This window comes from Mobula hypostoma, chromosome 13 (genome assembly GCF_963921235.1).
Source record: "Mobula hypostoma chromosome 13, sMobHyp1.1, whole genome shotgun sequence".
NCBI classification, from domain to species: domain Eukaryota; kingdom Metazoa; phylum Chordata; class Chondrichthyes; order Myliobatiformes; family Myliobatidae; genus Mobula; species Mobula hypostoma.
The window spans coordinates 94366148-94380709 of NC_086109.1; the positions used below are offsets into that span (position 1 = coordinate 94366148).

The window sequence follows — 14562 nt, forward strand, 5'->3', positions numbered from 1 at the left end:
GGTCTCATCTGATTCTTGTTCTCTCCCTCTCCTTGCCGCTTCCCAACGACGTTTGGTGTCATCTCTTGACCATAATGTCCCCCTTCCCTTTCCACGCGACATAATTAGGCTGACCATTTGTTTTACCCTAATGCTGGATAGAAGATACGAAGCACTAACACCAAAGGATGCTGATTATTCTTGATGATGTGGTTGGCGCTCTCCTAAATGGACGTGATATAGTCATCGCTGTCCTTCGACTGCAGCATAGGGTTTTATGGGTGTCTCGAAGTACGTCATTACAATAAGATATAATTATCTCTTATTGATGGGTGGCAGTTAGACCTGTCCCAATCCTGCACATGCTGATGGTGATGAGCAGAATGTGACCCCTCGAAACAGCGCTGCCCTGCCCTTTTGCTCTGGTAGGTGTCACTGCTGAGGCTGGCTGTGCGCATGAGTCGGGCTGTCGCATTCTGATTTCCATGATGGCCGATCAGGGCTCAGTTGAAAGCCAGCCTGTTGATTTTTGGTGAATGAGCAATTTTATACAAATATATAACCCTGAACTTTGCCTGCATTCTGTAAATTAGCGCATTTTTATTCGACTTAGCCAAAAAAAGTGCCACTGTAATGCACCGTTTGCGCTAATTGGAGGTCACAAACAGACAGACAGAGCATGAGAGATTTAGTAGTATATAGATAAAGCAAAGCCAAAGAACACAAAACAAACTCTCTGGCACTCTGCCCCCCACTGGATGGCTCTGGAACTAACCTGATATGCAAAGGCTTGTGGAGAGTTGTCAATAATGATTGTTTTCGAAAGATCCCTTCCGAGAATATTTAAATCCTTTATGTAGTTTCCCTGCACACACACACAATGCTCACGGAATAGTCTATGCCTAAATGAAAAAAAAATTGCAGGTTAAGCATAATAATAAAATTATGGTGAACATGAAGACTTTGAGCCAATAATTATACAGAAATAACTGGCTAAACTGCAGAAAGTAATGAAAGTAGCTTCAACATTAGCAAAAGCACCAGCACCTAAAATACATCTTGCACAAACTTTTGTAGATGCTGATAGAATCGAAAGAGGTGACAATATACAACAAAATACCAATAAACTGTAACACACAAAGTAGGATCACAGAATACAGCATCAAGCCAGGCAAAACTATATGGGAATATTTTGTATCAAAATCATATCATAATTTTATTCTTTTGCTTAATCCGCCATGACAGAATTGGTCAGCACTCTCATTTCTGAAAGGCATGAATAAGGCGTTTTGTGAGCACCTTAGTTAGTTAGAGCTTTGTTGTCATTGCTGAGGACAATGAGATTGCAGTGCTGCTTTATGCAGTGCAAAACAGCATATTGGCAATTCAATTATGTGGTTTTTGTCAGTTTTTTTTAGTCTTGGTTTGTCATGTGTTTCTATGATTATCATTCTGGAGGAACAAATTGTATCACTTCTTAATGCATGCATTACTAAATGACAATTTAAAAGAGGACCGCGTATCCTCAATCTAATCTAATCTAGTTACTAAAAACACAATGACTATATTTCAAATACCGTCTGAGTTATTTAGTGACCTCTAAGTTACAAGTGAATTAAAAACAAACTCCAAAATGCAGCATTGTTTAGTTGCGTGGCAGCTCAGAGGAAAAAGCTGTTTTTTTCAGTCTAGACTTCGGTGCAGAGATGTTTCTGTACCTCCTGCTGGATGGTAGGACATTGAATGGGTGAGTACTAGGGTGGGATATGTCCCACCTTATCCTAGTGATCAATGCATTACAGCACTGAGTGCTGTAAAGAGAAAGGCCAACCTTGACATGAGATATTAAACTAAAACTCGTTTTACATGCATGTATTAAGTCCTGTGTGGGTGGATATTAAAGATCTCATGGCATCATTCAAAGGAAGTTCTGCAGGTCCCTTAAGCGATGTTTATTAGTCAGCTAACATTGCAAACAAAACAAGTTACGGCATTGCATTGTGTGGATCTTGCTGTGCACAAAATTGTGGCTACTACATTTGTAATTAAAAAGTTAAAAGGTTCTAGAGCATTGTAGAATCATGACAGACAATGAAGATGATCTTCCTTTCTGCACATTCCATTGTGATAATGGTTAAACTCAAAGTGGCTGCCGGTGGGATCGCAGGGACAAGTGGAGTAGGCAGTGAGGGGGCACTGTAAGGTCATGAAAGACTTCTTTTCTGCATATTACATTGTATTAACGGTTAAACTCTAAAAGTGGCTGGGTGTGGGAAGGAGTCAGTGAGCTCAATGGCATTAGAACAGGGACAAATATTTATCCCAAAAGTGACACTGGAAAATGGCATTTTAGCCCAAACAATCTTCTCTGCCACCTTGCCAACAGTGAGCCGGTCATGTCAACACCAAAATAACCTGAATTCAGTTAACTGAATAAAAATCTGGCACAAGTGAATGAAATGATTGGATTGTCTTTAAAATCTACCTTTGTTCATTAGCCTGCTTGTGCCTCTTGGAGAGCAGTTAATTCTCTCCTGACTCTTGAAATAAACGAAATAAACCACTCTTTTCAAGGGGCAATTAGTCAAGGATAATGAATTCTGGCCTAATTAGTGAAGTCCACATTTTTGAATGAATATAAAGTAACTGTGAGAGGGCTGGGTGGGGGCGCGGGTGGGCAGCAGTACAGTTTACCGGTCAGCAAATCACCCAAAGATCAGAGAAACTAGCTAACAGTTAATAATTTTCCTATCTTGCATCAAATATTAAAATAAAGGAGGAAACCTTCACTACTGGATTCTTTAGGTGATCATTTACAGAACAAAGTTAGGCAAGGTGCTTTAAAAATTACCTTAATGCACACATTTCACAACTACAAATTGGGTTAATGCTTGGATTGAGATTAACTGAAACTTCCTCTCAAAAAATCTGTGTCCCTCACTTTTAACTCTACTACTGCAGTGAATAATACTCTAATACTGTCAATGCTTAACTGGGTCGTCAGATGGAATAGTTTCCACACAGATCGAAGATTTCAACTGCCCAGGGCAACACAGAAGTAATTCAAGTCTAATTATTAAAAAACATACATTTTAATAGAGTTAAAAGTCCCAAGTCACTTCAAATGACCATGATCAAACACAATTTGACACTGTTGAACAGAAGGGTATGTCAGCAGATATTTGGTCAGAGACAGGCCTCAAGAAGCCTCTTAAAGAAGAGTGCTGGGTTTAGAGGGGGATTTTACCTACAATAGCAGAGGTATGGGAGTCTAGGTTGGAATCAGGAATGCAGAAAGGGCCAAGAGAAGGAGCAAAGGAGAAGTGGAGATAGGAAGATTATTTTACAGACCCAATCTTGAGAGCATGTATTTATAGAGATCACAAACACGAGAAAATCTTCAGATGCTGGAAATCGAAAGCGACAGTCACAAAATGCTAGAGGAACTGAGGTCAGGCAGTATCAATGGAAATGAATAAACAGTTGACGTTTTGCGCTGTGACCCTAGGCCTGACCTGCTGAGTTCCTCCAGCATTTTGTGTGTTGCTATTTACGTTGAAGAAGAGGGAAATTAACTAAACTAAGAGCATATTAAATTATTTAATTTTCACCTTGTTATTAATTATACCACAACCACTTTATGGAACTTACCTGACTAGCTGTTTCTTAGGATCCAAAATATTCAGCAATTTGTCTGCATAAACTTTCTTAGAGGCAGTGAACAGAATAATCTACAGAAAGAATGAAGAAATGTCAATGTACAATTGCCAATTTTCTGCAGTGGACTTCTAAGGCAGCATATATGGTACAAATATTTCCTAAAAGCATTTTAAATTACATGTCCAAGAAGTTGTAACCAGAACTTTCAGTCAAAAATTAAAAATCAGCTTAAACCATGACTAGTCAAAGTATAAGCAATCCTTGAGATTATTTACAATAACTCTATTAATGACATACAATTTCAAATAGGAATCTGTGTTTCCAGGTACCCGTTACTTTAATTTTCTGTGCGTCTCCCAGTCTAAATTATCCACTCTTTGCCTTTAGTGCTGCTCCAATGAAGCTCAAAATAGGTTTTAGGGTCATTATAGATCTTTTCACTATCCTTCTGGACTGACCACTTGAGTTCAACTATTTCAGATACTGATACTGTTGTTTTCATTTACATCTCTTCAGGAGACAATCTGTAGTTGTTCCATTACCAATTTCACCCTGCAATATTGTCCCTTCTGCACTCTTACCTTCCACCTAATCATAGAGATTCTCTTCCTCCATTGTATAAAACTTGCTTTACATTTCCGCATATGATAGGAAAAAATCATGAATTTGAAACATCAATCCTGATTTGAGTCATCAAATTATACAAGCAAAGAAGCAGGCCTTTAGAACAGAGATGAGGAGGAATTTTTTATCCAGAGGGTGGTGAATCTGTGGAATTTATTGCCACAGATGGCTGTGGAGGCCAAGTCATTGGGTATATTTGAAGCCAAGGTTAATAGATTCTTGATTAGTAAGGGCATCAAAGGTTATGGGGAGAAGGCAGGAGAATGGGGTTGAGGGGGATAATAAATCAGTCATGCTGGAATGGCCTAATTCTGTTCCTATGTCTATCGGCTTTATGGTTATGAAATTATGTTAAATGATCGAAGGAAAAGTTATGGCTACAGATCAACATAAACCACCACTGATTTTTACAGGAGTACTTTTAAACTCACCTCATAAATCTGAGACATTCGCTCCAGGAATTCCCGAAAGTAAGGTCTCAACCGTACGTAAACCTACAACGTCAAGTGTAGAAAAGTTACTGTAGCTTACAAAACACAAAGGATTACATGTCAAAGACTAAGGGAGCAGGAAGAAATAATCACTAAACAAATCATTTTTAGAAAACTCAAGAATATTTTTGTTGACAGGTGCAAGGGATGGCGGTGAAAGAGAATGAAGACTTTATTTAGGATATTTTTTATTCTTTAAATAAATCAATAAATAATTATTAATTATTCATTAAAAGTAAGTGATTTAAATATCTTTAATTAGAACTATTTTTCTTTAAGTATTTTCTTGAAACACAACCTTATGGACAGAGCCAATTCGAATCATAATGGCGTGTCCACTCTACTAGGAAATGGACAAATGAAGATTGTAGTGGATCACTTCAGCCAAGGAATTCTCACCATCACATGATTCAGTTATTTGTTGTCCTAAATCACTACATTTTACAATTTTTTTATATTCTTGCCCTCTAACTACCCTCATTTCACAACCTTCGTTAATTTTCTTTCTCTAACTGTCCTAATTAATTCATCTCTAACAATCTACCTCCTCGGCAACACTAGCCTCTCCTCATCAGGCATACCCTCCTGTCAGAAACGTTCTTCCCCTCTTCCTTGTGTCTTAACACTGGCTTCTTTTCTCTGGCAAAGGGTGTTTGACCTGAAGCATTAACATTCCACAACTTTTGTTAAAATTACAATTAACAATTTTTTTGCTGAGTTTTCTAATTTAACTGTTTTTAGTTAAATTTTTCTACACCTGCATCTTTTTGATTATTGTAGGCATTTTTCACTCTCAGATCCCTCTATCTTCCCATAAGACAATAACCTTTTTGGATCCAAAATGTCATAATTAAGTCAGCAAATGTTATGCACAGCATCTCAAAGGCTGACGCTAATTTAACTGTACTTTCTGATATGCTTTGACAAGGGTACACAAAGGGATAAGTAACACAAAGTGCTGGAGAAACTCAGTAGGTCAAGCAGCATCTACAGAGGGAAATACACTGGTGACATTTTAGGCCAAGATGCTTCATCAGGGCTGGAAAGGAAACATGTTAAACCAGAATAAGAAGGTGGGGGGGGGGGGGGAGAGAGGAAGCTAATAGGTGAGACCAGGTAAGGGGGAAGGCGGGTGGATGAAAGGGAAGGTGATAGATGGAAGAGGACTAGAGGAGGAATCTGGTAAGAGAGGGCAGTGGGCCAGGGAATAAAGGGAGGGGGGGTGGGGAACCAGAAGGAGGTTACGGCAGGTCTTGCGGGTAGGAGAGGGAAAACAAGGGGATGAGAAAGCCACCAGAAATGAGTGAAATCAAAATGTGGGTGTGGGATGGGGTGTGAAGAAGGACAGTGGAATTGTTATCTGAAGTTGGTGAAGTTAACGCTGATACTACAGAATATGAGGTGTTGCAACTCCAGCCTGTGTTTGGCCTCATTGTGGGTTAAGTGTGGTGCAGTATTTCCCAAACTGCAAGAATAGGTAATCTTACCTGGTAAATCACGTCCTGAAAAAGGACAGGAAAAGTAAGTGCCGCATCATCCAGTTCATTGAGACTGCAGTGCACCAGGGTCTCATCCTGCCGAGGCAAAGCATTTTCAAGTATCACAAAACAATATTAAAGGAATGTGAACATTAAACTGTCATTTTAACTAATAGCACATTGAGTTATAATCTCATGCAAGGTAAAATGGAAAAAAGAAATCACATAATTAGACTTTACATAACCAACCACTGATACATTAAGTAAAAAGTAAAGTCAAAAAATCAAGATCACATGTTACTTGAAAACAAATGCCTGTTTGCATCAACTAACCATTCCCTCCTTATTTTTGTTCTTTCTGGTTCATAAACTTATCAATCTCAAGTATAAGAAAAACACAAGTTAATTTGAAAATCAAAATGATATTTTATCTCTTGAACACTGAACAACATCATCTTGTTTCAGATACTTTTACTGTATAAATGGAAAACTCAATATAACATACATATAATGTGTGAATATTTCAAAGCACATTATTTTATACATACACTTCAAAGCATAATTTCGCTCACCAAATCTAGGACCAAAGAGAATTCAGGTGTACTTCTGGTTTTAAGTGGCAGGGCAGGCTTCCGACTGAGCTGTTCTTCCGTTAGTGGTGGCACGTGCTTGATGAAGTAATAACTATCAAACAAGCAGAAATAAATGGCTAAAATGTTGGGTGAATGCATTCACTTTAGAGCAGTTAGACTCGCTACATGACACAGCACTCAATTTCTTAATGGTGTCTTCAATAACATTGGGATACATTTACGTTGCAAACAATCAACACTGAATAAACGACGAGCTCAGTAATCATATTTTTACCAGCTCTTTGAAGTCCATGGGTGTTCATTTTAAAATTTCTCAAGAAACTGGCGATACGACCGTCCACACATGAACCCGCGTATCACATCACTCCCAAAGCAGAATGTGATACAGTTGTAGAATACGTGATACGGTATAGGAGGAAGCCACTTAGCCCACTGAGATTCTCCAGGACTATTCTCCCACTCATTTCCTTGCAACCTATTTTGTCTATGATAAACTTACATTTGGAAATTCTTCAAATTTCCACCAGCCAATAGTGGCTCTCATGGCCAAAAAAAATGTTGAGTAAAGAAAACAACGTTTTTGTATCTGCCTCAGTGTCTTTTGGTAAATTGATATACTGTATTATTGTCACATAAACCACAGATCAATTTGTTACAACAGTGTATTGAGGTAGATCAAGGTAAAACAATAACAATTCAGAATGAAGTGTGAACAGCTAAACACAGGCAGACAATAACACACAAGGTCATAACAAGGCATATTATGAGGTACAAGTCCATCTTATCGTACTAAGGGACAATCTTAAAACAGTAGGATGGAAACTGTCCTTCAGCCTGGTGGTATGCGCTTCCAAGCTTTTGTATCTTCTGCCCGATAGGAGGAGGGAGAAGGGATCCATTCTTTGCTACAATCAGTAAGCAATGCTCACCAATTTTGATGACTTTTAAGAACAGGTGTATCTCAGTTTTACCTACACGTGACTGCAATGTACACCAATGTTGGTGCAGCAGCCGTGCAGTAAAGTACACTGCTCCCAAGCATTGCCACAGAAAACACACATGCAATGGAACATGTACACAAGCACATAGCACAGAAATTTCTGCAAGCAGTAAATACTTCAAGCACATACAAGAATCGCTTCTCTTTTTTCATCCTATCTGGATTACCCTCTCATCCCTTCCTCTTCTCTCACCCCTTCCTCTTCTCTCACCTGCCCATCACCTCCTTCTGATGCCCCTCCTCTATCAGGTTACTTCCTCTTCCATCTATCACATCCCAGCTTCTTACTTCATCCCCAGCCCACCCCCACCCACCTGGTCTCACCTATCACCTGCTAACTTGTACTCCTCCCCCTTCCCCCACTTTCTTATTCTGGCTTGTTACCCCTTTCTTTTCATTTCTGATAAGGGTCTCAGACTGAAACATCAACTGCTTATTCGCCTTCATAGATGTTGCCTGATCTGCTGAATTCCTCCAGCATTTTGTACATGGTGTACAAGAAATTAACTGCACTTAAGTTCTTCTAGGCTCCTACAATTTAAGTACCCCAATCACTTTCTGTTCTTGTTTTGATTTCAAAATTCCTTATCTTAAAAAAAAATTACTTCTTCAGAATTAGAAATACCACGTGCTTCAACAGAACTGTACTTTACTGGAGATACCTACTGCCCTCATGTACAAAACTTTCTCTAACCAATGCCACCAAAAGTAATTAATGTTCAATATTTGATCTAAAACAAATACATATACTGACCACTAGGTAGCAGCACTTAATCTCTAATTCTTATCTGAATGCAGAAGGGGCAGGTATGCAGTTTACATTAAAACCTATGGTAAAAGATCTGAGCAATATTACAAGTAATAGGTGGCAAAAGGTCACGATATATCTAGTCTTTAACCTCAACCACATTGAATCTCCATGCTAATAATTCCAAAAAATTATCCCTCCTCTGAGTATCACACGCAGCACATTGGGTAGAGAACTCTAACGATCCACAGCCCACTGAGTAACACCATTTTGCATCTAACACCAGCCCCTCAATTGATGCTGTCGCCATGTACTGCACCGTACTGCTGTAAAATAACAAATTTCATGATAGAAACATGAGATTCTGCAGACATTGGAAATCCAGAGCAACACACAAATGTTAGAGCAGAGATTCCCAACTTGGGGTCCACAGATCACTCGGTTAGTAGTAAGGCTCCATGGCATAAAAAAAGGTTGGGAAATCCTATGCTAGAAGAACTCAGCAAGTCAGGCAGCATCTATGGAAATGAATAAACAATTGACATTTTGGGCTGAGACCCTTCTTCAGGACTGGAAAGGAAGGTGGAAATAAGTCAGAATAAAAAGTGGGGTGGGGGTGGGGGGGAGAGAATGAGGACAAGATGGGAGGTGAATAGGTGAAGCCAGGTGGGTGGGAAAGGTAAAGGGCTGGAGGGGGAGAACCTGATAGGAGAGGACTGTGGGCCATGGGAGAAGGTGAAGAAGGAGAGGCACAATAACCTTTAATGTCCAAAATTTGTTGTGGCAATGTGGATGGTGAGGAAGGTTGCCTGAGGCTAAGGCAGGATATCAGAGTCAAAGGCAAAATCAAATTAAAATTTATAACATCCCAAGGTGCATACATGTTACTATATTACACAAACAAAATGTTGGAGGAACTCAGCAAATCAAGCTGCATTAGTGGAGAGGAATGAAGAGTTGACATTTCAAGCTGAGAACTTCCATCAGGACCATATATTACCTTGAGATTCATTTTCTTGCAGGTATTTTACAGGAAAATAAAGAAATACAATACAAGTTTATGAAAAACGATACATAAACAAAGACTGACAACAACCAAAGTCCAAAAAGGAGAAAGATAAACAAAATAATTCTGTGAACATGATCTGTAAAGAGTCTTTGAGAGTGAGCCTGTCGGTTGAGTTGTGTTGTGGCAACAGAAGTGGTGAGCGAAATCAAGGAAGTATTGAGGCCCACGTCATGCAGCTTAATGATGGGTTTCAAGAAGAAGATAGTGTTGAATGCTGAGCAATAGTCAGTGAGGATGTATGCATCTTCATTGTGCAGGTGTAACTGAGCTCAGTGAAGGGTTAATGAAATTGCATCTGCTCTTGAACCTGATATAGACATAGGTCAATGTTCCTTGGGACCACGATGCACCCACACAACAGACATCATTACACAGCACATAAACCAAAATATTATACTATAGATACGTTAAAATATAATTTAGAATGCATATAGTAAAGCTTTCATAGTTCTCTGGCAGCACAAGAGATGGGGCGGCAGAGAAGTGTACAGCATTCATTGTTCAAGATATAAAATCCAAAAGTTGGGATGTTATATTGCAACTTGACAAAGCACTTGTGAGATCACACTTGATTATTGTGTGCATTTCTAGTCACCACACTATGAGGACGTGACTGTGCTGAAGAGAGTGCAGAGAAATTCACAAGGATGTTGCTGGATTGGAGAATTTATGGAGAAAAGTGGACAGGCTGGGCTGTCTTTTTTCCAGAACAAAGGAAGCTGAAGGGTGAGCTGACAGAGATATAGAACATAGAATAGTACAGCACAGTACAGGCCCTTCGGCCCACAATGTTGTGCCAACCCTCAAACCCTGCCTCCCATATAAGCCCCCACCTTAAATTTCTCCATATACCTGTCCAGTAGTCTCTTAAATTTCACTAGTGTATCTGCCTCCACCACTGACTCAGGTAGTGCATTCCATGCACCAACCACTCTGAGTAAAAAACCTTCCTCTAATATCCCCCTTGAACTTCCCACCCCTTACCTTAAAGCCATATCTCTTGTATTGAGCAGTGGTGCCCTGAGGAAGAGGCGCTGTTTATCCACTCTATCTATTCTTCTTAATATCTTGTATACCTCTATCATGTCTCCTCTCATCCTCCTTCTCTCCAAAGAGTAAAGCCCTAGCTCTCTTAATCTCTGACCATAATCCATACTCTCTAAACCAGGCAGCATCCTGGTAAATCTCCTCTGTACCCTTTCCAATGCTTCCACATCCTTCCTATAGTGAGGCGACCAGAACTGGACACAGTACTCCAAGTGTGGCCGAACCAGAGTTTTATAGAGCTGCATCATTACATCGCGACTCTTAAACTCTATCCCTCGACTTATGAAAGCTAACACCCCATAAGCTTTCTTAACTACCCTACCTACCTGTGAGGCAACTTTAGGGATCTGTGGACATGTACCTCCAGATCCCTCTGCTCCTCCACACTACCAAGTATCCTGCCATTTACTTTGTACTCTGCCTTGGAGTTTGTCCTTTCAAAGTGTACCACCTCACACTTCTCTGGGTTGAACTCCATCTGCCACTTCTCAGCCCACTTCTGCATCCTATCAATGTCTCTCTGCAATCTTCGACAATCCTCTACACTATGTAAAATTATAAAATTATAATTATAAAATTATATAGATGGTTAAGGTAATTAGAATTTATTCCTCATCGCAGGGGTATCAAAAACAAACCGGTATGTATTCAAGGTGAGAAGAGGGGAATTTTAGAGAAGCTTTGAGGGGACAGTCTTTTTTCATACAGAGAGTGGCTGACATCTGGAACATGCCGCCAAAGGAGATAGAATCAGATGCAATCACTACATTTAAAAGGTAAACTTAGCAAAGCACCTGATCAGATAAGGTATAGAAAGATGGAGACCTAATGCATGCAAAGGGGATTAGTATTGATGGGCAAAAAGGCTGGGTAATGGATTTGTGTACAAATCCATGTGAATAAATCTAAAAATGGTATTACTGTACAAGTGACTAACTCTTCAACAAAACTGGCAAGAGTTGTGTGTGATGGACTAAATGGCCTCTCTTCATTGTAATAAAAACAGAATTAGAATAGATTTTGTAGCAGTTTTCAAATATTAAGGATCAACTTTATCATGCATTAAGAATTTGTTGTGTGTTAGCACATCATGCAATAAAAATCATTCAACAAATATAAAGGATTAAATAAAAAGGTTAGAAACAGGGATATGGAATAAAATGTGCATAATTATATAAATATCAACATGTATTTACAAAAAAAGCAACATTATAAAAAGTGGTTTAAAGTGTTTAATTTTATGCTTCAGACTTCTTTCTTAAAAGTGGAGGTTGATAGGTTCTTGATTAGTCAGGGTTTCAAAGGTTATGGAGAAAATGCAGGAGAATGAAGTTGAGAGGGATAATAAATCAGCCATGATGGAATGGCCAAATAGCCTCATTCTGCTCCTATGTCTTATGGTCAAAACAACAAACAAAATATTCATAACAAAAGTACCAAAGCTGACCTTTGAAGTTTATGACAAAGATAAAACATTTGTACTTCCTGCAATGCAATTTTTGATAAACAATAGTTGGCAAACTTACGGATCAAAAACCTCCCAGTCCTCTTCATAGCTTGCTTCCGGATGAGCAGGTGGCTCTGGGTAAGTGTCAGGAGAAGATATCGTCTTGCAGAGTTCTGCATTTGTCACATTCAATTCTGGTGCTAAAATAATAAAAATCAACAATTTGAAATTATCCGAAGGTGTGTAATCATATTAAAAAGATACCACATTCCCTCTAATTAGTGTGAGGAAACGCAGCACAATGACACCTTAATCAGACACCTACTTTACCTCAAAAGCTGCACTTACCCTCCACCACCAGTGCCCTACCCCCTAACTCTCACCTCTCAAATTTTTCAGGCCAGACCTCTCCATGAATAAAAAGAACAAATAGAAAAGGACATGACTGATACAAAACATCATCTGTCCATTTCCTTCCTGGATGAGAAAACTCTGGTTAGACATTTGGAGTATTGGGTTCAGTTCTGTTCATCTCATTATAGGAAGGATGCAGAAACTTTAGAGAGAGCAGAGCGGATTTACCAGGATGCTGGCTAAAATGGAGAGCACATCTTATGAGGAAAAGTTGAGCGAGTTATGGCTTTTCTCTTTTGAGCAAAGGATGAGAAGGTGACTTGATAGAGGTGTACAAGATGATAAGAGTCCTAAATACGGTAGACAGATATGGGGCCCAAAACTCCTCACAATACTCCAAATGTGGTCTGATGCCTTATAGAGTCTCAGCACTGCGACCTTGCTTTTACATTCTAGTCCATTTGAAATGAATGCTTACACTGCTTCCTACCAACTCAACTGGCAAGTTGATGCTTACCCAGAATAATGCTATCCTGCCATAATTCACTCTTGCTTCCCTAGCCTCAAGTTCCAAGTACCTCTAAAACTTCTTCCAAGTACTTTTTACATAAGAAGATATATTCTACATCATCTGTCCTTTTAGGCAACAGATTCCACAGTCCCACCTCTCTGGGCGAGAACCTTTTTCTCCTACTCACTGCCAACATCTATGGCTGTTGCCATAGGGAAATGAGTCCTTCCTGTCTACTTTGCCTAGGTTCTTCATCCAATTAGATCTTCCCTAAGCCAACCCTGTTCCAAAGGAAACAATCACAATCTACCCACTCTTTCCTCACAATTAGTTTTGTTCAGCCCTAGCTTTCCTCTTTACTCTCTCTAGTATTCTCGTGTCCTTCCTGTAAATCAGTAAGCAGAGGAAATGGATTTAAGCTAACTAATATAAGGGATGTGGAGGATATGATTTCAAGCGACCACTTGCTATGATGGGACTGCTTTGCCAGAGGACGATAAAAACACTCGGTAATAACCACCGATAGGAAAATGGAGACATAGTTTAAAAAAAAACGGGGACTTAGGGAGAATGAATCAGAATAGGGCAAAACAAACAGCAAGAGGCCATGCTCTTCTGGCTTTAAGCTTCCATTCATTTACTTCTGTGGCCATAGTACCAGGTAACCAATACTTCAATGATTGAGCACAATAATATGACTCAGGAATTAGAGGAAGTTTGATTTTGTATGGCAGAATTGTCAAACTAACAACACAATGTCGAAGGGTTTGCAGCACTCTCCTCAAAAAAAAAACCTGATGAAGGATGTAATATATGAGTGTGGTTAAGGGATTAGCTACCTAACAAAAAGCAAGAGTTGTGACCGTGAAATTTCTGGGGGGGGGGGGGGGGATACCATGGCAGCATAGTGGTTAATCACTACACTATTACAGTTCGAGGCATCAGAGTTCAGAGTTCAATTCTGATGTCCTCTGTAAAGAGTTTGTACTCGAGACTGCATCCTTATCCTCCGGATATGCCAGTTCCCTCCAAAGTCCAAAAACATACTGGTTGATAGGTTAAATGGTCATTGTAAATTGTCCTGTGACAAGGCTAGGGTTAAATATGGTTGGGTTGCTGGGAGGCGTGACTCGTTGGGTTGGAAGAGCCTGTTCTGCACTGTATCTTTAAATGAATAAATATAGACAGACAAATGAATGAATAAATAAATGGCTCGTTTGGGGTTAGTAAGTGATCTTGTTCGGGTGTCACAGGGATCAGGGTTGAAGCTAGTTTCAACCCATGAAACTGCTGACAATCTATCTGAGTGACACTTATGAGTGTTCAAGTTTGCTTCTCTCAGGTAGAAAGGAAGTTGTGAGGGATGGAGGGAATATGCAATAGAATATAGACTGTTTGTGCAAGTAGGTAGAGGTTTCGTGGAAAGAATGATGAGGTTATTCACATTGTAGAAAAAACAGAAAAGGGTAGTGCTGTTTAAATGAGAGAGAAACTGGAGTGAAATGTTTACAGATGGATCTGGATGACCATACATACACAAATAACAAAAAGTTACCATCAG

At 39.5% G+C, this 14562-nt stretch overlaps 1 protein-coding gene across 5 annotated transcripts in view; it reads right to left on the reverse strand.

Annotated features, from left to right (window-relative positions):
* Nucleotides 1-14562, reverse strand: part of LOC134355793 (CTD small phosphatase-like protein 2) — a 72266-nt gene that overhangs the window by 10744 nt on the left and 46960 nt on the right. For all 5 annotated transcript variants that reach the window (XM_063066209.1, XM_063066211.1, XM_063066212.1 and 2 more), the window contains 6 exons: nt 12216-12336; nt 6805-6916; nt 6242-6328; nt 4695-4757; nt 3631-3710; nt 755-881 (listed from right to left, as the gene is read on the reverse strand). In XM_063066209.1, coding sequence (XP_062922279.1) covers nt 755-881; nt 3631-3710; nt 4695-4757; nt 6242-6328; nt 6805-6916; nt 12216-12336 — 590 coding nt within the window. The remainder of the gene's footprint in view (nt 1-754; nt 882-3630; nt 3711-4694; nt 4758-6241; nt 6329-6804; nt 6917-12215; nt 12337-14562) is intronic.